We start from the raw sequence: 23630 nt of genomic DNA, 5'->3' as shown, positions 1-23630 counted from the left end.
TAATCTTGAATAAATGGACTAATTAAAATGACTCCTTATAGAATAGTTTGTCCTTTTACAATTATGTACCCCCCAATAAGCCTCAGTTCCTCATACTTAAGCTGTTTTTCCTTATAGGAAAGATATAGCAATCTTTACATATGACTCGTTTACATTTGCTTTTGCTCCAGATAGAGCTAAATTACTGAATGAAATTGGATTTATTTTATATTTTTCATGTTAAAAATGAAAATTGAACACTTGATTCAAGTCTATAAACCTGTCAACAGTTGATTATAATCAGCAAAATGTTTAAATAGGGTTTTTTAGCAAATAGAAATTGAATGTTTATCGACCCTCAGCTAATATCATACTCAATGGTGAAAAACTGAAAGCTTTTTCTCTAAGATGAGGAACAAGACAATGATGTACATTCTCACAACTGTTATTCAACATAGTACTGGGAGTCCTAGCCAGAGCAGTCAGGCAAGGGAAAGAAAGAAAAGGCATCCAAATTGGGAATGAAGAAGTAAAATTGTCACTTTTTTGCAGATGAATGTTTATCAAAAGAAATTAGATTAACAACTCTAAATATAACTCATTTATACTATTTTGTAATTTAAAGTAAAACTTAGAAGGTGTGGGGAAAAGTACCCATTAATAAAAGCTACATACTAAAGCAGACCTTCAGCAACAACTCATGTATCTACGTAATAAATATTTTATAAATTCTACTCTGTTTTCAAGCAGTTATACTAATCAATTTGGTGATTTCTTGAACTATACTTAGCTTTAATTTCTTTAAAGTATTCTAGAATTGATGCAAGTTTCCCAACCTCACATCTCCCCACCTATATTTAGAGTTAAAGGTAGAAATCGGTGTTACAAATAAAGTAGGGACACCTATGTTTTTTTGTGTGTCAGAACCACCTGTCAAGCCAGTTACATATTAAAACTAGCAACTGCTAGGTTTGTTAAATTTTTTAAAAATATATTTTAAAAAGTAATCTAGGCGGTGAGCTTTTTTTCCATCTCTTTGTAGGCAAATGGACAACAATTAGCTTTTGCTATAGGTAGTTTCTTATATTACCAGAACATAATTATTAGATTTATAGTTCTAGACAAACAGCCCTATGGAAATTTGCATGTGATTTCCATGAACTTTGAAAATTATTGATGTGTTTGGTATCTAGGCTGATCTACTTTAATTGTTAAGTTTATTGTGATATACACTATTTGGTTATGAGTCCTCAGATCAGTCTGATTACCTTGAGATTCTAAATCAGTTATTTAAATAAAGCATTAGAGATAACGTTAGGTTAGTATAAAATTGTGAGAAATGTTTTTCTGAGTTGTGTGCCCCTCTGACTTAATTTTCTTTGGTATTAATTGCCTCAAGTGGTGACTGTCTTCAACTGTAATATTCATTACTGTATCAGGTATCTAGTGGTGCAGAATATAGGGATTATCAAAACAACTTTTTAAACAGATATCTTTGTACTTATCATCCCCTCCCCCCCAAAAGTAGATGGTTCTTTCTCATTACATTGTATATATTAGGCACTCAAATAATTGTTAATTGGTCTTGCTTTAAAATAATTAGGGATTTTCTTTCATACATCTGCCTACCTGCTTTTATACTGCTTAATCGTTCACAAGAAAACTATTCCTGTCGTTTCTCTAATGCCACAGAACATGCTTCAGCATGTAAGTATAACTATGAATGATATTAGAAAAAGTGAAGTAGTATATACCTCTGTTAATTTACATTAGTCTGGTAGGTTCTTTGGACGATTATATCCTTTTTTTCTCGGGGGATGGGGGAGGAGATCAGTAGTCAGTTAAAGACAACACTAGAAGAGAACATTTTTTAATTCAAATTTTCATTTAATCAAAAGTCAAATACTTGGTCAGTGGAATTTATTAGTGAAACACAATAATCAAAAGGGTAATTTCTTAGAACTATTATGTTTAATCCCATGTCTTTGAATTATATCTTGATTTCATTTTTACTGTATCTACAGCTTATATCTTAATTTAACTCAAAAATATTATATAGATATCTCAAACTAAAGATCACCGGGTGTTTTGTTTCAGAGATGGGTTGTCAGCCCTAGAAAGTCGTTCCCAGAATTTAGATGAGATTGGGAAAGACATTATCCAGAAGAGTTCCCTCAAAATGGCCTTTATGGGTTCAGAAAACTCTCAAGTAATAGTAGAAGCTGCCCTCAAGGCCTTGTACACTTTAACTACCTGAATGTGCCTTTCTGAGTATTACCAATTATTCCAGAAAGTGAGCATAAATATAACTGCTGTTAACATTTTATGCTTGTGTAATTTTCTAGTTGCGATTATTTTTAGTTGCTTAAGCCCCAGGTATTATATTTGAATAATAGTCCAGGTTTTTAACATGAAATACTGCAATCCAACATGCACTGATCTGTCACATATGAGGAAAGTTGGGATGTTATATTATTAGTATAGAAATTTTGGAATAAATTAGTTTTTACTAAGTCATTTGTCTGATACATAAAATAATTTTAAACAACACCTAGTCTTTAAACTTAGTCACTTAATAAAGTCTATCCTTTTCTGCTGTACATTGGACAGTTAACATGGTGTAATTGGAATGATCTAGATCTAGCAAATCCTGGTGATCATAGACTAGTAATTTCTACTATATAGAGAAAGACTAAAACTAGCATTTAAAATTTTATTTGAAATTTTGCTTTCCCCAACGGCAAATTTCAGGGGACTGGGTTTTTATAGCCTAGGACCTTCCTCTCCATTTAGTCACTATAACTGAGGCCTGAGCAAAATAAGCTTAAATATAAGGGGTTTGGTGACTTCAATGAACAAGAAGGAAACTCTTGAGAGGTTATCAGGAAAACTGGTGATTCAAAAGATTTAGAAATAATAGTTGTCAAATTCAAATTATGAGAATTTTTCCTCAAAAGCATAGTAAACTGAATCTCAATGCAAATATGCTTAAGCCCTCATTCTACATATAATTATGTCTACCTCTTGGTTCTTTCTAGGTTTCAGAAGTGAGTATAGTTAAGAAAAATGTTAAATGTAAGCCCACTTTTCTAATTAACCCAGCCCTCAACCAGGACTCTATAGTATAACACAAAAAAGCATACTTCTCAGTGAAGAATTATTTCTCTTACAGCATTTGTGAGGATGTTGAGACTATTCTTCCTCTACTTATCTTGATTTTAAACATTTATACTAGGTTTATCCCAGAATGGTTCCAAAGTTAGAATTGCCTTTATCATATTTCAGCTTCTACCATGTGTTCTTCCATGTTTATTGAGTTGAAATTAGTCCACTCAAGGTGAAAAAAGCTAAATATGGAAAGATGGGTATACTTTGGCATTTTATATTCAAGGATACAGAGTGTTGGGAAATAATCTGGAAATAATTTTTTTCCTGAAATATGTATAATTATAGGCTAGGATATGACTTTCACTGTAATAAAAAGAATATATAGTTAAGAAATAGGGATGAATACATGACAGCACATTTGACAGGTAATGAGGTTGGGCATATTCTTTGTTACTTCCTAATCTAGAGAAACAGTTTGCTGTTTCAGAGGTATCTGAGAGGTTCCAGATAAAAGAAGACTGCCAAATGTTAGGCCTTGAGCATTCTGGATGCCCTGAAGTAGGAGAGGAATTTATAACAGAAGCTCACGATGAAGAACCAAACATTTCGAGCCATCTGAGATCTTGCAATGAGAAGGCGGCAGGCAATGAGGAAGAGGGTAGTATTAAAGAAGTAGTAAATATTTCGGAGCCTAGAGAAAAGATATATATAACCAAAATTAAAACAGTACCAAATACCCAACTATGCTATCTGAAGCATACATGTCTTCCTGGCTGTGACCAGCAAATTAAGTGCTCACAGGCATGAACCGATGGCTTTTTAGTTTTATATCTTTTATTTCTACAACATTCCTGCTCAATAATCAGATTTCCATAATATTCTCCAACTAGTTTCTCTTTCTCATACCTCTCTCTAACCTATCTTGCAAACATGGCTAAGATAATCTTTCTTAAATATACTTTGACCATATTACCATATCACAAATCTTCTGGTTCTTGTTCACTAGCGGGCAAGTCCTAAAGTTCTTAGCTTACTATTCACGGTTCCTCTGTTTGCAATTTACTTTTCCATCCTTACCATCTCTGCATTAAAAACCCTTTTCTTTTACCAGAATTACACAAGACTGCTATAATTCTTCATCCCTTAAAGAATTTTAAGGCAGTTGAAGGACTTAAAGAGTTGTTAAGTGATTTGTCCATGTTAAATGGTACTATCAGGTCTCCTGCCTGCTGGGTATCCTTTTTCTATATCACATTATGACAGGCTGTGGTAGAAGAATCAGAGAAACTTTGGTTCAAATTTGTCTCTCTTACTTACCAAGGTGTTACAAGAACAAGTTACTTATCTTCTTTGAGTCTAACTAGCTCTTTGATAAAAATGGGATAACAGAAATAATACTGGCCTCATAGAGGTGTGGTGAAGTCTAAATGAAAGTGTATTACAGGACATGGTATTCAAGGAAGGACCTGTTATGCAGCAAATGCTCAAAAAATGTTAATTCCTCTTCTCTCAAATTTCATGTCTAGTATAAAATCAGATATCCCTAATAAGTGCTCAATAAGTATTAACTGACTGATCTTGCTTACCTTCTTAAGTGTTGCTTTACTTCTGGAATCCCAGCCATATCCTCTTTCAATAAGTACTTCTTAATTCCTAAAACATAATTTTCCATGTATTGCGACCAGTTCAAGTGGCGCACATCGAAGTTGAATACCTGAAAGGAAAAAAGAGAGAACGGATTGCTAGAGTTGCGCTGCTGGACAATCACTTTGTCCACTTAATGAAGTTTCTTTTACACAGATGACCAACCTTCAGTTCAGAAGACAGGTTGGACTTCTGCAAAGGAGATTATTTGAACTTTTATTTCAAAGGCACTGACAATACGAATTACTGTTTACATAGCAATATTTAAACATGAATCAAGCATGAACATTTGATCTTTAGAAAGTCTTGTAAGGGAAATTTAGAGATCTGGTATTAGTCTGGTGAAAGCTAATTTCATTTCAGGTAAATGTGAATTCATTTTTTTAAAGTGATGGAATAATATGTTAAGGACCCCAACAAACTGTGTGTCTTTTCCATTTCTCTTACATGTTTTGGCATCTATGTGGCCTACCATCCTTTCCTATTATATCACAATTCATTAGGCAGATTAAGGTAAATTTGGGGAAGCAAAGCCTTGAGGAACAGCTTAGCAGAATTTATATTTTGTATTTGATTTAGAGATATTGTCTATTATATCTCTAAGTGTACCATTAAATAAAGCCATTCAAAAACAGAGTTAAGTGATAAGGAAAGCTTTGTTTTTCTTGTAACATTAGTATATTTTCTCCTCTTGGACAAAGAATACCATGGTATTTCCCTTTTTATTTTGCTTTTTAATTTGCTCAAGAACAAATTCCCTGTTTCACTATAGTGACTTAGTAGGATCTTGTAGACTACATATGTACATACTATTTTTCATTCTTACCCTTGACTTCATATTTTAATTCATATTTTCTCTGGTTTGATGTTTTATTTTTATTTTATTACTTATTATGTGTGTTTATTGTAAGATATCTCAAATCTTTTTGAGAATTTCGAATATTAACAAAGAGAGCAGATGAAATTAATAAGTTACAGAGACCTTCATAATCTTGACCAAAAGCTGAATTGCTTTCCAAAAGTCATCCTGTATTGCTTTGTTTGGATATGTTTTTTTTTTTTTTTCCCCAAACTATCACTAAATATTATTTATTCATCTATATGAACAGAGGATTTACTTTTACTATTTCACATTTCTAAGTTAGATTTCAGTGAAGCCCTAGGTTGGAAACCTGATTCCATATGGCAAATTAAACTGGAGTCTGAGCCATACTAGAGTTTGGCAATTAAATACAAGTGTTTGAGACTATTACCTTCGCATATGGTAAATTCAATGCAGATTTGATTTTCTTTTCACAAAATTATGTTATTTTAGGTTAAAATAGTAAAATGTCAAAAATGAAACCTTTTGAATTATTTAGATGGGTAAATTCCATGGAGAAAAGAAATTTGAAGCTTTTTAAAAATAATGTACAAAGTTTGGGATTTTTTTTTTAATACCTGGTTTGATCATCATCCAGGCATTTCAAACAGGTGCTTAGAGGAATTTTATCTATACAAGGTATGTAAACATTTCTGAAAATAACTCTATTTCATGTCAATTTTAGAGGTACTTGGTAATGATTTTAGTTAAAATATCTCTAAATCTCATCTGGTTTATTAATATAACATTCACAGTGTTTGGCTTTGCAAATAACCCTTAGGTTCCATGAAATAAAGTAATTCTAGGACTTGGATTTAAACCATGCTCTATGAGACTGGTATGTAGCAGTAAAATCCTCAGCTGGCAAGTGAGGCTAGCTAGCCATCTAACATTTACTTCTCAATATGACTCGATTTCTTTTACATGCTGTCAGGTACAATTGAAATCAAGAAATGTTTTTATCTTTTAAGAAATATTTTTAGAGGAAAATGTCAAACAAGGGAGTGAAAATTTTAAAGTTTAATTGAAAAACTAATGATATGTTCAGGGAACTCATGATTCTTTGAGGGGAAAAAAAGCTAAGAGCATGTACAAAGTACAAAGGATTTCTATATTTGCAACTTTCAGAATATGCAAAGATTTCAGGGCTTATTGTTGTGACTGCCAAGAAGCTAATGTAAAGAAATAAATGGCACTGATGATAAGCAATTAAAGGCCTGTCTTGAGAAATAAGTCTGAATTGTTGAAATCATTGCAGGAAGAAATCAGTGCTGGAGAGAAGGCAATACTGATGGAGGGAGATCTCAGATGGAATAGAATAAGTAGGGGTATGAGTTAGCTTTAAAAACTAAGAAGAAACTATAGCTTTGGAGACACTGAACAATTTTGATTTGACAAGAACAGTAGATGAGTTTAAGAGCGATAAAATGATTATTTTTTTCATCAAATTAATTAGCTGTGGCAGGGGAAAGATAGAAGTATGGAAGGTTTGTCGAAAAAGATAACAGCTATGAGGGTGAACAAAGGATTAAAGGGAAGGATATAAAACGTGACTGCAGAACAGCAATGAGGATCTAGCCAAAGTCCAAGAACCTAGATCTTTTACTTTCATTCAACTTGTTTCCTGCAACTACGTTTATAGCTTTGATTTTCTTAGGGAAAATATTCTGTGTATATAACTAAAACTTTATTCATCAGTTTTCCAGGTCAAATGATTCTAAATTCCAAATGAGTTAAGATTTTCCTGTTGGTTACACCAGTACTGTACTTACTCTCTGGTCTTCAGGGCTCAGCTGAGACATCAGCATTTCTGTATTGTATGTGGTCCATTCCCAACTCTGGCTGCTGAAATACTCCAACTTAGAAATTGTTTTTAAAATCCGATTCAATAGCTTTGTCATTCTGAGGTAGAGATCAGACAGAGCAAATTATCAGCACAGCACCGATGGCTGCTTCCCTGTAACTCTATAGAAAGGCATAATAAAATATTTTTGAGAAAAATATAAAAATTATCTCTCCTCTTTCCAATTTCTCATTAAAACTCATTCTTTTTTTCCAACCATATTAACACTATTGAACAAAGGAAAGGCAATGAATCCAAAGGAGCTTTTTCTATAAGGCATTTTAACATCACCAAACTCTTCCAATTCCTCTTTCCTATTATCCCTTTCTCAAGAGTAGTAAACATTTTAAAAACCAGGTCACACATCCACCCTTAATAGTATACTGTTCATTCTTTGAATTCTGCAGTAGACAATTAGAACACTTATTTCTCTTCTTTATTGTATGTTCTTAGATTTTTTAAAAATGTATTGATTCAAGATCTTAGTATATAATTTCTGGGCAGAAGGGTTGACAGTATTAGCATCTGGTGAGTTGAAAACAATTGTCAATTGTAATGCAGATTTAAGTGGAAAGAACTTACTTGTTGATAACCTACTCTGTTAGGCACAGTATTGATACTTTTAAAAAACATCTTTGCTAATATTCATAACATGCCTATTAGGTAGCTATGAATCTACATTTTTATGAATGGGTGAAGTGACCTTAAGATAAAGTAGCCACAATAATATAACGGGTGTCAAAACCAAAATTTCAACCCAGCTTTGACTGACCTCAAAAAACCTCTGCTTTTGTAATCTCACCACGTTGTGTCCCAGTAGACCAAATCTTCCAATCCTATGGTCAGGACTTGGACCAGCTCTGTTGTGTGAACTTCCCAACTTAATAATTTACAAAAAATTTCCATGTATGATCTTATCCTCACAATATGACTCTGTGAGGTAGTCACGATCTATCTCATCTTCATTTTACAGAAAGATTAATAGGTTTATGGTCACATAGCTAATGCTCAAAACTGGGTCTTCTGGCTACAATTACCTTTGTCCTATAGAACATTGGACTTAATCAGTTAGGCCAGTCTTGGTGGTAGTGATTACTGTAGTTAATCCAGTAATGACTTATGATGCTGTTTTGGGAATTTGGGCTTATTTCTGGCCAGACCTAATGTTCACATACCTAATGATTCATGAAGTACTTCTCTCATTGTATCATGGGAAATTCTTAGGAGGTAGAATTATTATTCCCTGATACAATCATCACGATAGGGTTCCATTTAGTTATTATTATCTAACATCTTTGCGATGGACTGAATATTTGTGTCCTAAATTTATATGTTGAAACCTATTCCCTACATGATGGTATTTGAAGGAGGAGACTTTGGGAGGTGATTAATGCATTTAAAAAAGAGACCCCAGACAGCTCCCTCGGCCCTCTCAGCATGTGAGGGCATGGAGAGAAGATGGCTGTCTAGGAACCAGGAAGCAGGCCCTTGGCAGACCCTGAATATACCAGCGCGTTGGATAATAGACTTCTCAGTCTCTGGAACAGCAGGATAAATTTCTTTTGTTTATAAGCCACCAGTCCATGATATTCTGTTACAGCAGCCCTAATGGACAATCTATCCATTCTATACCTCTGATGTAATTGATGTGATTTTAATAGATTTACTTTAATTCTCAGAAATCATTATACATTCAGGACTAGCAGCATAATAGCATTTCTTTTTTAGAAAGAAAGAATGCATTTATTACTCTCAGGTAGAGAAGGTCTTAATACATAAAATGCACAAGGCAAAAGGAAAAGAGTGATTCATTTTTTATCATATATAAATTTAAAACTTCTTTAGTAATAATAGTGACTACTATATTCTACACACTTACACAAAACCCTATAAAATATGTATAATTACTAACCTTTTTGTATAGGTGAGAAAATGATGACTTAGGGAGATTAAGTAATTTAGTGCTCATACGGCTAAATTGATGGATTTAAGTCTTTAAGTCTGATTCCAAACTCCATGCTCTTAAGAACTACACTATATGTAGCTTCTCTTGTATTATAAAAGTTTCATACTTAAAGCTATGAGATAAGAAACAGACTTAGAGAAAATACATGAAATATATATTTACATACACACGTGTTTCCACAAATTAATAAATTAATAACGCCAATCTAATAAAAAGTAGGTGAGAAACAGAAGCAAACAACTCACAGATGAGAAAACTAAAGTGTTCAATGAGCAAATGAGAGCCCAGCCCCTTCAAAAATCAGGGGAAGGAAAATCAAAGTAACGAAGAGGTACCATTTCTTGTCTTCAGTTTGGCAACTGAAAAGATTGATTTTTGCAAAGTATTCATGAGAGTAAAAAGAAAATACCAGATTTGTGCCTTCAAGTGCTGATGTGGTAGTACAAATTGACAGAATCTTCCTTTAGGGCAACCTGGTGGTAGTCACAAAATTCACATGCCCTCCAATCCAGCAATACCACTCCTCGGCATCCTCCCCAAACCCAGTGGCATGTTCTACAAAAATGCATGTGCTCTGATATTCATTGCCCCATTGTTTGTAATAAGGAAAAAAAGACGTCATGGCAGAAAGACTCAGATTTTCATGGAACATTAATGAAAAGTGTTGGAAAATATGTAGGATTGATTTATACACATACCCTTATCTCAAAGCAAAGCCATACAGATTTCCACATCCAGTTGTAAATGTAAATGCATAGATCACACACAAACACATCTAGGGAGGGAAAGAGTCTAGAAGGATTCTAGCATTTTCTGCCATAAAGATTCTTAAAATTCCTACAAATATTATAATTTCTCACAAAATTCATAAAGATTTATATTGGGTCCCTTCCTCCTATGTTTTTCTTTTCTACTTATTGAACTTTGCTCTTTATCCAGGTCTTCTTCCACCCTGGATATATTTTAAAGTCTTTAGCATTTATGCATACAATGTTGAGGTTTTTCTTTTCCCATTTTTATTTAACAAGCCCCATACAAATATTTTCCCTATAGCCACAGTATTTCCTTTTCACTTTGCTCATGGAGAAATTGATAGTTATGGAGTTATGAGTTCTTAATCAGGTCTCTGCAAAATTCGGATAAACTCTAAACTACCTTAGTTTTAGTCACCTGCTTCACTAGTAAGGATGAAAATTAAACATGCTAAGAAAGACTTCCTCTTTTATAAAGGGGCCAGCACAGAAGCAAGACTATTCATACTTCTGATTCTTGATTGCAGGAATTGCCTTTGGTAATTACAATACTGATTACTCCTCAGTCACATCTAATATTCAAGTGAGACAAAGAGAGAAAGGGATGTGTCCTATGTCGCACAGTTAGATGGTGACAGAGCTGCCTCAAAATCTGCTTACTTTTCACTCTATCTTTTTACCTCTAATTTTTTTACTCATCTCCAGGTGGCAGTAGATCTAGTTTGGTTTTCTCCAAATCTTTCCCCTGTCACTTCCTTTGAGTCTACTTTAAATACTATCCTTAGCTTCTGTTTTCTTATTTTTAAAATTAGGATAATGAGAATATCCTCTTTGGGTCATTGTGAAAATGAAAATGAGATCATGCATCTACCCATGTGTAAGAGGCTGTTACTGTTAGATAATCATACATTTTAAGATTATCTAACAGTTTAGAAAAGCCCAGACACAAGTCTCAGTTGCTTTTCTTTTTAGATGGATGATTACTTGCTGAATTCATCAAACAAGTTCCTTAACATTTAACTTGCATCATTATGATGGCGCATTTTTAAGATAGGGGTTCTTTGGGGCTTCTCACTATTATTGCTTTGGTTGTCCCCAAATTTACATATATATATACACATTAGATTCCATTGTCACCTTTGATCCCCAGCTGAAGGCAGGGTTAAGCACTTGGGCCCCTAATTTTCCAGGCAATTATACTCTTAAAGCTTGACCTAGCTTCTTACCTGGGCTTCCTTCCCGTGAGTATTAGATAAAAGTCATAGATGATGGCATAGGCATGGTGGCTCACTGTGTTCCAGTACTGTTTTGAGATGGTGCTGGTTGTGCCTATAGTATATGGCCTCCTAAAAGGTTTCTCAAGCGGGATTTTTTCCAAGGTTGCCGTGAGTTGTAATCCTGGGGGTAGAAGGTGTGGGGGTGGAGGAGAAACAGTAAGTGCTAAGTCTAAAGCATATAAACCCCTGGCATTTGCTGGATGGCATTTGCAGTAAGTCAAAACAATAAAGAATAAAAATTTGCTGTGCAGAGTCAAGAATCAATTTGTGATAGCAGTACTGACATATTTGTCCTTCACGAGAGGTCACCTGCAACATCAAACATTGTGAATGAGTCAAGAATTGGGTCCTTTTCTTGAAACTTTTACAATAACTTCTTGGGGAAATAAATAGCTTTAATCATTACTCCAAAATATTGTTAGAAAAACTTAAATTCATTATTCACTTCCAAGGTTATCTAGTCTATTCTGAAAGCCCCAAGACAGAGCCTTGGGCTTCATTCCCTTGGATGGATCATTACTTACAGAACCATCAGAAAAGTTCTTTAACATTTTACTTAAACCTTTGTGCTCCTTCACTTTAAATACCATAGCCTTTTAGGTCTTTGAAATTTCCACTTCTCTGGAAATGTGTCAGATTCAATTGTCCACTCTTATCTCCAGAGATTTTTTTCATAATAATTTTTTCTTTTTATATTATTACTTAAATAAACTTCATTAAATACTTAATGTACACTTGTAAATTCAATAATTCTTTTCAAAAGATATTCATGTGGATTAAATTTTGATTTTATTTATGAAGAATTTGCAAAGAACATGCCTAAATTCATTATTTAATTATAATGAAAATATGTTATGATATTATATGAAGAAAATATAAGTTATTATGACAATATGATTATTTCTCTCCTTAAAAGATACTACTTGGAAATCTATATGAAAAATATATACCAGGGCTGAACCGCATCCTCCATCCCCCAAACCAGATGGCTCCTCCCCCATACCCTCTGAGACGGAACGCAGCAAATCCTCAGGGGAGCGAACACTACCAAAACTGTCGCTAACACTGAAAGGAACTGAGACTGAGGGTAGCGAGTGTGATTAAATATCTATAAGGAAAAAAAAAAGGCATTATTAAGACTTTATATAAAACAGAGATCCAAGAGACTTAGACGCTACCTACTGGAAACCAAAAGAAAAATACCTTATTTGCAACAAGCTACAGACCATTATATAATAAATCTTCTTTCTGGGAAAAAAAAAAAAAAAGAAAAAGAAAAAGCGGAACACACTTTCATTAATGCCCAGGTGGAGAAATAGTCCATTAAACACCATGAACAACGAAGGTGACCAGGCATCTCAGAAAGAAAGAGAAAAATCTCTAGAAAATAAGCTTACAGACATGGAAATATGTGACTTAAATGAAAGAGAATTCAGGATGGTACTTCTGAAAAAACTCAATGAGATCTGAAATGAACCATATCAGCAATTTCAGGAATTGAAAAAACAACCAGATGAGCAGAATGAGTTCTTTAGCAAGGAGATTGAAACTCTCAAAAAAAACCTGAATAGACCTTCTGGAGATAAAGAACATACTGCAAGAGTTGAAAAATGAAATAACAATCTTGAGAAATAGAGTCGACCAAATGGAGGAAAGGATCAGTGATACTGAAGACAGAAATCTAGAAATAAATCAGAAGGAAGAAGAGAGAAACTGAAGAATGAAAAATAATGAAAGAGAAATACAAGAACTAGCTCATACAATCAGAAGAGGAAAAATAAGAATAATGGGAATTCTCGAAGGGAAGGAAAAGGAACAGGGACTAGAAAGCATTTTAAGACAAAGAGTTGATGAAAATTTCCCAAATCTAAGGAATGAACTGGAGCTTAGAATTCAAGAAGTCAACAGAACACCCTATTATCTCAACCCAAAAAGGCTTTCACCAAGACACATTGTATTAAAATTATCAAAAATCAACGACAAAGACAGAATTCTCAAGGCAGCCAGGGAAAAGAAGATGGTAACCTGTAAAGGAAAACCCATTAGATTATCATTGGAGTTCTCAGCACAAACCTTCCAAGCCAGAAAAGAGTGGAATCAAATATTCAAACTATTAAATGAAAGGAACTACCAGCCCAAAATAATATATCCACCTAAGCTCTCCTTTAGATATGAAGAAGAAATAAAGACCTTTCCAGACATACAAAAATTGAGGGAATTCTCCACTACGAGGCCTGTGCTACAGGAAATATTGAAAGGGCACGTCAGCTCACTTAAAACAAAATGACAAAAAAACGAAACAAAACAAAACAAAACAAAAAACATAATTAGGAGTAAGGTGTCTAGCAGGCTAATAAAAGCAGAGTAGTAAAGATCACTTTCAATTATGAAATTCTATAATTCCATAAAACAGATAGTAAGAATTTTTGGCATGTAAGAAGAATATTTCCAATCCCAGAAATAAAATTTACATGTAGCAACTTTTCATTTAGGAGCTTAAGATATCTCGTTTGCTTCTATTAATGCCTCTTTTTAATGAGTGATTTCTGAATTCTCTTACTAAGGTAGAGGAGATTTATTTTTATTTCCAAATGTTTTCGAAATTATTTAGATATATGATCTAAATAGCTGGATATATGACCTAAAGAAATTTGCTGGTAGATAATTTCCTTTAATTTTCACTGAAGTAATAACTTTGCAAATGTAATAGCACAGCCAAGTGCTATTCTGAATTGGAAATCAAATTCTAACAAATTAAGTACATTTGATATTTTTCTACATCTAGTACCCCTAAAATAGCTAGATGATCTAAAGCTTCAGATATTCACAAGAAAATCAACTCCTAAACTGACAAAGGAGTACAAGATTAGTTAGCTAATTTTCTATTATATGCAGGATTAATTACTTCAATTCAACAAGATACTGTCAAGGTTACTCTTGTGGCTAATGCATAATTAATAAAGAATATCACTGACTCAATAACAAAAGTTTATTTTATTAGACTCTTCTAAATCTACTTGGTCATTTTACATTCTCAGTAATGTCGCAAGGGGGCAAAGGGAGTGTGCATGGGAGCAGTTGCCTCAGCAGGAGGAGTATTTTATCACTGACATTACTAATAATTGATGACTTCTACTTGGCATTATTTATTGTTTAAAATCTCTATAGCCAACAAACCCCTTATTGCTTACAATCATGTGGAAGTCCCAACTGACAGTCTTTGGAACCACAGCACATTCTAGTTAACTCTTACACATCTACGATTTGTAATAATTTCATCTCTATTTATTTTTTTGTCTTTTTTCCCCATTACATTCTGAGCTCCATGCCTCACTTTATCTATTTTTCCTGTGGGATACACTAGTAATTAAGTTGTTATACTTCTATAGGCACTTACCCATTTCCTTGCAGTAAAAGGGATTGATGTGACCAGATGTACTGTGGTAGATTAACATTGTCTTAGGTCTAGAAAATGAAATAAAATTTAGATAAATACAACAAAACAGAGAACTAATGAATGAAAGATGAGGGGACATAATACTTAGACAAGGTTGTTTCAATAATTCCCATTGAGAAAGGCAACCTATGCAACACTTCCATCTTTTGTTCCTTTGGGTTAATGAGCAAAATGGAAGTCTGGGAAAATGTATGTGTATGTGTATGTGTGTGAGAGAGAGGGAAAAAAAAGAGGAGAGAGAGAGAGAGAGAGAGAGAGAAAGAGAGAGAAAGAGAGAGAGAAAGATCTCAAATAGGCTGACATATCTATGGAGCAAATGGAGATACCATGATGATGAGAAAGTAGATCATATTTATAACTTATGGACATGTCTCACTGGGCAAAAATATAGGCTCTGTTTTCTCCTAAATCTAGTAAAGCTCTGCTGTTTTAGAAAACTTCTAAATGCCTGACTTCAAATATGAAAAATTTAATTCTATTTACCATTTACTAACAGAGCCAAATATAAAATATACAACTTAATTTTTTTCTTTGTACTAGGAAATACTCCCACACATGATGATCTTAAATTTTGGCATTTATCAGAAATTGAGCAGTTCAATGAAATATAAAATATGCTCTCATTTCATCCACTTTTGTATCCTCAGCCTTAAAAAAGAAAGTTGTATTTTAGATTACTGAGTAGAAAGAAAAGCTTTTTGGTTATCAGGAATTTTACAGTTAAATGATATAAAGAATTTGTACTTTATGATCAACAAAGTACTAAGCAGGACAACTCAATGCATATATGATGGCATATTTGGAACTATGTAAAATATTGAAGTGGATACCCTCTCACATTTGGAGTCTTTTATGATAAAAATGCATATATTTTGAAAATAAGCCTAGCATTTTCACCCTCTTTATTATCAAATCTTTGAAAGCCACCTTAAGCATCCACACCTGTGAACTGCCGTGTACCATCCTACAGCCAAGGTGAGATTGATGACTGTATCAGCCGGAATTAAATCTACCACGTTCGTTGGCTCAACTGCTTGGAGCTGGAGAAGCCCTTTTCCAGCCTGCACAAGAAGAACATGAAATGTTGAACCAGGGCTTAAGTAACAGCTGGGGCTCGTACTCATGCTGTCAGTCGTAAGAGCTAACACTGATTCACTGCTTACTAGGTAGTTGTGCTAAGGTAGATTTCTCTCAGCCTATCCAAGTTCCCAACCAAGTTCATCTCAAATGCCAACATTTCCATGAACCACTAGTGGTCCTTAGGTTCCTTTAGGGAGTGAAAGTCCTCAAATTTGTGAGAAGTTAATATAGTTAATTAACAAAAGCCAAGAATAGTTGTTCACATCTTAAAAAGTAATTCATAAGACATTTTAAGAACTAAGATTTTCCAAATTTCTCATTAATACTTCCTTTTAAATTTAAGTTTGTCATTTCCTAAAAGATGTTGTTTTCTGCTAGTGCTTACTAACTTACCAGCAATAGTAGACACTAAAAGTTTAACAAATATTTATTTAAAAAAATAATAAAATTCTACCATTTAACAACAACTTCGTTATTACTTGGAAAAAGGCCATCATTATTTACATCCAATATCTTAGTTCACCTCACAGATCACCAATATAATTTAGAATTATTCATGTTAATAAATAAGTCATGCCAACAAATAAATAAGTCAGTTAATAGGTAAAAAATATTTATTGATTTCCTAAAGTAATTGATATTTATACCCTGCAACATCAGTTTACAGTGTTTAGCACTTTCTTATGTTCCCAATTTCTGTTATCTTATAATTTCCTTTGAACATAAGAATCAGTTTGGAAAATTTTAGAAAATTTGAATATGCAGCTTTATAAACAATGTACTGAAACTCACTCTAGGGTCATGTTCAAATAATTATGTTCTAAGCTATCAAATGTTCACCCGAACAAGCCTTAAAGAAACAAGAGCTGAAGGCTGATACAGAACAAAAAGAGAGAAGTGGCTAGAAAAAAAGAAAAAAGAAATCAGAAAGTTCATTATCACTGTCTTTGATAAGTAGTCGTAATTTACTGTCTTATATTTGTATTTTAGTTCATGATGAACCTAGCTCTGAGAAGAACAGAAGCAGAGTCTGAAGCATGAGATTTCTAATAAGATTTAATCTCAGTTAGGGAATCGAATTCCTATCATGGTCCTAAAGAGTAGAGTTGTGGTTCTGGCCCTAAAATGCTTCAGTGCGAACTGTGAAGCACCACAGCCCAGACTGGACCTGTCCTCACTGCAGGGAGACACACACAGAGGCCTGTTGACCTTGAGAAACCACTGACAGTCCTCCTTGTCTGTGAGGAAATTATCGTTGAAAAGTGTTTCCCATATGCATCAATTTTTATATTGAAAAGTTTGCTCCAATTGGTAGGTCTGTTTCCTGGATCTATTAAGAATGTAGCCATTTATGTATTTTCTGTATATATAAAATCTCTACCCACACACACATCAACTCTTGTATGTGTCTTATAATCAAGAATTTAACAATCTTTGCGAATATGACTTAATGCATCCTCAATTTGCAGCGAAAAGGAGGAAACACCTCCATCTTGTGGTAGCTAAAGGCAAATACAGACATGGTTTTCGAAGCTCAAAGACTTTCCAAAAACAAACTCTTAAATAGTAATTGATGATATCACAGTACCTCTGTTTTCTGATAATAAAATCCACAAATAAAAGTAATTTCATCCTGTCTCGATTTTCCAATTAGCAAAATTGAGATAAGTTGCTTCAATTGTAGTTAGTAAACTAACATTGATGGTGTTGGATCAATGAAGCTCAAGCCAACACTAAGCATTTTGTTACTATCTCTCCACTACATTTCAAGCAGTTAGTTCCACATTATTGTACATACCGCAATAATGATCTTACTAATTCCATTCATAGTATCAATCCAACCCTAAAAAAAAGAAAAGAAAAAGGAAATCTCTTGGTTACACATGTCAGAAAACTGGAATACCTTTGAAACACCTGCAGTCTAATCTTAACCAACTTCAAACAAGAGCACTGAGACACCAGACAATAGAACTGCTCAATTCAGTATTTTACAGATCCCAAAGGTCGTTGGCAAAGCACTGGATATTTTCTGCACTTTATCTGTGCAAGAATTAAACTTTTGCCAGCAGGAGTCATGGATTGTTTCAAGTTGTTTGAATGACATCTTAGGGGCTAAATTGGACCTTGTTTTAATGTCATAATCTGCTAACCAATTCATCAACTATTTTTTCTCTCCACCTGGGGCCTGATTTTATCTCCCCAGGGGAACATTTCAAACATGATTTGTAGAAATTATCCATTTCTTGAGAATTTCAGGAGTCGTGGCATCCATACTATCTCTCTATATTTTTGTATTAGTTTGCTTAGTTATGGGATAGATTATGTTTGGGAGCAGATCTAGGAAAATGTCTTTCTGAGTTTGTCTCCTATACCCTAAGCAAGTCAGTTGACCTTATCATGTCTGTTTCTTTCCCTGTAAAAGTTAACATGTGAGTGTAAAATGAAAGAGAGAGAAAAGAGGAGAAAATGGAAGGATTATTTGTTGAAATTTTTACTAGGGACCAGGTACTGTACACTCCTCATGCATTGTCTCATTTGATCAACTCTCCAAGGTGGGTAGTAATAGCCCAGTTTTACAGATGAGGGAACTCAAAAGGCTGCATTGTCAGTAGTTAGTAGAGCTCGAATTTACCTGGCCCTAAAACTTCACAGAATTGCTTCAAAGAAAATGGTATAATCAAAGTACTTTAAAAAGGACAGAGGAGTGTAAAGAGCTAAAAATTATTATTCCTAAACTGAGAGCCTTCTGTGAGCTTCGTGATTCCTATTTACTCCGACAGTAGTAACACTACTGATTTTGCCACCAAGAACATTCTGGTACTTTAAAACTACAGTGAGAAAGACTAGAGTTAGTGAGAAGCTAATTTAAGATCATCACCCAACTCTAGAACAGTCACTGTAAGTCCCAGAGGAGCCTCATACTGGATAAATACTGAAGCAAATGAAGAATTTTGCCCCAATATAATGGGTGCGTGTTTGATTTCCTGCATCCCGCTATATTCCCGAAGAGAGAGAGAGAAAGAAAAGGACAACAGAAACTAATTGAGCTAGAAGGACAATGGCTGGAAGCAAAGCGAGGAATCCCAGTGAGCGGGGCTTACTGGGAAAGGCTCCTGCCAGGTTGGTCCAACAATGGAGGGCCTCACGATGGCAATGTTTAGCTTCTCGCCCTCCTGCTGCACCACCATCTCTCCCAAGGCCTTGCTGTAGGTGTAAGTATTGGGCCGATCCCCAATCAGCTTGGGTGTGATCTCGTCAATAATAGCATCATCTAACCACCTGAAGGCAGTAAGGGTGAAAAAGAATTCTGGCAATGTATGTTAGACAAGAGACCAAAAAGAAACTCTGAAACACAGATGATCAAACAAAACTTCCACTTTCTAGCTTGAGTTCCGGAATTCAGAATGCCAAGGATGAGGGTATCCAAATCATGTACAGTGGAAGAGGTCTTTGCTCTCTATTGCTAAGCCCAATCTTATCAGTTGAATCCTACTTCTTCCTGCCTAGATAGATAATTCAACAGCTATGCAATCTACTACTTTATTACATATAATCTCTAATTATCTTCAATTACTTCGTCTCCAACAGGTTCATAAGTACACATTCATTGAGCACAGTTATGAGTGCCAGTCATGAGTCCAGGAGCATGGTAGGTGCTGAGTGCATGGAATTTAGAGGTTCTCTCATCCAAAGTGCTTCTGTGGCAGTGCCACTCATTCAGTGTTGTCTAATTAAAACCCAATGCACCAATCTTGCAAACTTTATCTTTTAATTTTTAAAATTCTATTCAATGCCTCAGTAAATAAAAGCAACTACATTTGGCAGACTTACAATCTGTTTTAGCAAATCTATGAAATGTATTTTGAAGGTCTGTCCTAAGTTTATGCTAATAACTTGATAATTATTTCCAAAGATTTCCAATGAATTCTGAAGTGCTCTAATAACTAGTAATAGTCTGTCAAGTGGAGTGATTATCATACTCTGAAGCTGTCTTAAGAGTGATTATTGAATATCACTACTTTCAAGAAGATATGTATCACATATTAGATATGTATGACATTAGTCTAATCTTTTCTTTAAAGATGTCTGATCCATTTTAATAATACCGAAGTCTAGCTGCACTTCTTGAAGAGAGCAATACATAAAATGACTGTCAATCAAATAGTTCATGTTTTTCTTATCTGGCAAATCTATTCGATTAAACTTTTGATATGATCGAGTTTTTAAAAAATCAGGCTACCTAAATATGTTGTGCAATTTTTATAATCAATATATCTGATATATTTATTCCTTAATGGGCTGAGCTCAGTCATATTATTTTGATTATAGAAAAATCTGAGCTGTTTCCACTTTGCTCCCATGACAAATTGTTGAGCATTTAAGGTGTGCAATGCCAAGACTTACTCAGAAACACAACTTTCCACTTTATAACTCTCATTTGACATTGGAGCAGAACATGAGCACTGTCTATAATTTGTTTTTTCTCTTTGCTGTTACTAGTGCTGAGCGTTTTCTAGATATTCAAATGCCTTTTGATTTACATTGAATAGAGAAAGACTGAGGAGTTCCTAGAATTAAAAACAACTCTAAATATTTAGAAAAATATAAGATATTCCAATTATATGGCCACCTGAGGGTTCGAGAGAGTGTGACACAATGCAGGCCCCTCTCCATTACCTTTATTTACCTCATCTCGTTTGTGGGTCAACAGTGGGCTAGCTAGCCTAAGACTATTTTTCTTTCACCTGCAAAAACATGCAGGTTACAACTGGGTCAGAAGAAATACAACCTAATTTCAATAAGGCTGTAAAGAAAAAAATTCTAAGAAAACTCAGATCCCAGCAATTCATTAGCATTGTATGTCACATGGCTGGCACCAGTTGCTGTCACTGATGTGCTGGTGTACATGGAAAGGGTAATACACAGAAGCTTTACCAAGTTGGGCAAGTTAGCTTCTTAGAAAATATTGGTTTCATAGGTTTCTAAGAACACAAATGCAAAAGAAATTGTAATGTTCTGTAGATGGCTTGCCTAGTCATAGCTCCATCTGTATTCTATTGTATTGTCTTCTTGTTTCCTCCATTTTTACTTGTCCAAAATGGCAATAATTACATCTGTGCTAAAATCTGAGGTTAGCATGAGGACAAACAGGAATATTCGCAGCTGAACTTATAGGTATTTGATAAAACAAAATGAACCAATAAACCTAGGGCATTCTTATTTTTGCTTAAAACAACATAGGTAATAGTTGATTTTAAAATATCTTTTCTAATGCAGCCAAACAGATCATCACCTGTCTCATCCAGCCACTTCCTGAGCTGACAGAGATGAGTCTAATAAGGGCGCACATCTATTGGTTGTTATATCCTTTTCAGAATCTATAACCAATTCATGCTCTTCTTTACCAAAGTTTAATTTGCTGCTGCAGTTTGTTCTATTTTTAAAACGGTCAGTAAGTTAGCATGGAAAAAAGTCACCATATAAACCAAAATTTCTAAAATTAATCAAATACCCTTCAGTGCACTCAAGGTATTTTGAACCTATGGGTCCCACATTCTAAACTTCTACTTCAACTGATTCAAAAGAAGCAAAAAGTTATTAAAGATTTTAAAAACCAATGTGTGTGTGTGTGTGTGTGTGTGCGCGCACACATGTGTGTGCATTGACACATACACCTACAATTTCCTCTAAATATTACTATCTTTTTTATTTTAAACTCATTGAATCAACCTCCTAATATCATTAATAATTTCGCAATTTATGTTTTTACTGAATGAAATAGCAAGAGGAATGTGTATTTTTGCTTATTGCAGGGCAAGCCTACTGTGTATGAGGAAAGCTTTCTGGAGAGTAAGTACTGAACACACTGCCTCGTGGTAATATTTGCTCTCTTTTTCTCTCATCTGGATTATACTCTTCCCTTGATTATTGCAATTATCATGCCATACGTACTTGCTCACGTGTCCGTTTCTCCACTTTACAGTGAGTCCAGGAGAGCAGGGATTATGTTTTGTATCCTGTGTTTAACCACTTTTCTGGCTCCAAGAACTAGCTATTTTATTCAGTAAACAGGTGCTCTCCCACATAGCAGTCTTGATTGGCCAGTTACATTCTGTATAAGATTTGGGGAAGCTGAGCTGGACAATGGTAGGAAGGAATGGGTATACTCAGAAAGAGGTATGGGAAAGGAAGAAAGAATTAAGCAAAATTGGAAGTTTAAAGTATCCAGTGGCAGTGGAGAAAAGTGTTGAGAAGCTGAAAGGCTATATGTTGACCCACTTCAGTTTGGCAGTGTTGGCTTCAGAGTAAATTTAACTTTTGATAGAGAGAGGAAAAGTATATCTGAGCCTAAATGCTTGTGGTGAATTGGCCTCTGTATTTTCCTCCAAATTTTTATTAAGCACTTATTCTGACCTCCAATGGCCTGACTTCATGAAAATTAGTCAGTTTGTTTAAGAAACAATCTAACCCTACTTTGATTTATGTTTAAAGCCTGGTAATATTAAAATTATGCAGAATTTTCAATTTTTTGTCAGCTGTTTAGATGCCATCTTGAGACCATATAAGATCTTGAAAATAAAAGCACAAATGTTAAAATTAGCTTTTTTCTTTCCCCTAGAATAGGTAAACTTTCTTAGTGTTAACCATGTGATTTTTAGCACCAACACAAAAAATTCGACCTCCTTTCATATTTCCCAAAGGGCTGTTATTGGGGCTGCTGTTGTGGGCTGGGGGCAGCTTTCCTCTTGTCTCCTTCTCCACCTTGCCACAGCTGACTGCTTTCAGCATCTGATCAAGCAACACCTTTTCTTTTTCACATGGCAAATTAGCTGTGTCTTCTGGTGACTTGGTACCTTTGAAAGTGTGATTTTTAATAGGTACAAATCTATTGGGAACTTTTTATTCAATTAAAGCATCAAGAAATTGAAAGAGCAGAAGGCAAGGAGAGTGGAGGGAAAGAGGCTGCTACATTTATTGGAATACGAATGAACCCCATTTAAAATGAAAACTGCTGAACGAAAAACACTTTAAAACACTATTTTCCAAACTTGACAGTTCACATGTAAGACTTACATGAGGCCTCTGATAAAACCCCCGATTTCTGGATTTTTATTCCCAGATGATTCTAAAGTACTATTTTAGAATAACTAATTCAATCTCTGGGGTGATAGCCTGATAATCTGTATTTTTAACAAGACTTAGTGATTCTCATGGCCAGGCAAATAGGGGAATTATTAATTTTAAAAAACTCCACAAATTTGAGTCATTAAAACTTGAATAAATTGGATTAGCTCTCAAAAGGGCATTGCTTCTTGGAATAAAAATTTCGACAGAATTGAACTTTAAAAGAATTAAATTCCTAGTACTAGAAAAGTAAATTGTGACAATATGCATATTCTAATCTGGTAACTGATTACATATATGCAAGGTCCATATGCAAAGTTGTAGCCATGTCCCGTTGTTTTCTTCCTCTCTCAAAATACATATATGTTTTTATCTGTCGTCACTCTCCACTCTAGGCCTTTTTATACTACCTCATCTCAGGTGATGGGTCTTCCGCCTCTGGAAGATTAACCCATGTTAATCCACATCCCTTCCCCCCATGACCATATTAACATTTCTAAAACTCGCTTTCATCAAAGTCTCTCCTTAACTGAAACA

At 34.5% G+C, this 23630-nt stretch overlaps 1 protein-coding gene across 2 annotated transcripts in view; it reads right to left on the bottom strand.

Annotated features, from left to right (window-relative positions):
• Positions 1-912: 912 nt before the first annotated feature.
• FAR2 (fatty acyl-CoA reductase 2) overlaps positions 913-23630 on the bottom strand; it is a 98067-nt gene continuing 75349 nt past the window's right edge. For both annotated transcript variants that reach the window (XM_011363117.2, XM_023532379.1), the window contains 8 exons: positions 19070-19247; positions 17767-17811; positions 15831-15949; positions 14829-14896; positions 11381-11552; positions 7366-7495; positions 4674-4801; positions 913-3778 (listed from right to left, as the gene is read on the bottom strand). In XM_011363117.2, the coding sequence (XP_011361419.1) occupies positions 3616-3778; positions 4674-4801; positions 7366-7495; positions 11381-11552; positions 14829-14896; positions 15831-15949; positions 17767-17811; positions 19070-19247 (1003 nt within the window). In that variant the 3' untranslated portion in view covers positions 913-3615. The remainder of the gene's footprint in view (positions 3779-4673; positions 4802-7365; positions 7496-11380; positions 11553-14828; positions 14897-15830; positions 15950-17766; positions 17812-19069; positions 19248-23630) is intronic.

The sequence above is a fragment of the Pteropus vampyrus genome, unplaced genomic scaffold, assembly GCF_000151845.1.
Source record: "Pteropus vampyrus isolate Shadow unplaced genomic scaffold, Pvam_2.0 Scaffold82, whole genome shotgun sequence".
NCBI lineage: Eukaryota > Metazoa > Chordata > Mammalia > Chiroptera > Pteropodidae > Pteropus > Pteropus vampyrus.
Note: the sequence above shows the minus strand (reverse complement) of the source record. Positions and strands in the feature narration are given on the sequence as shown.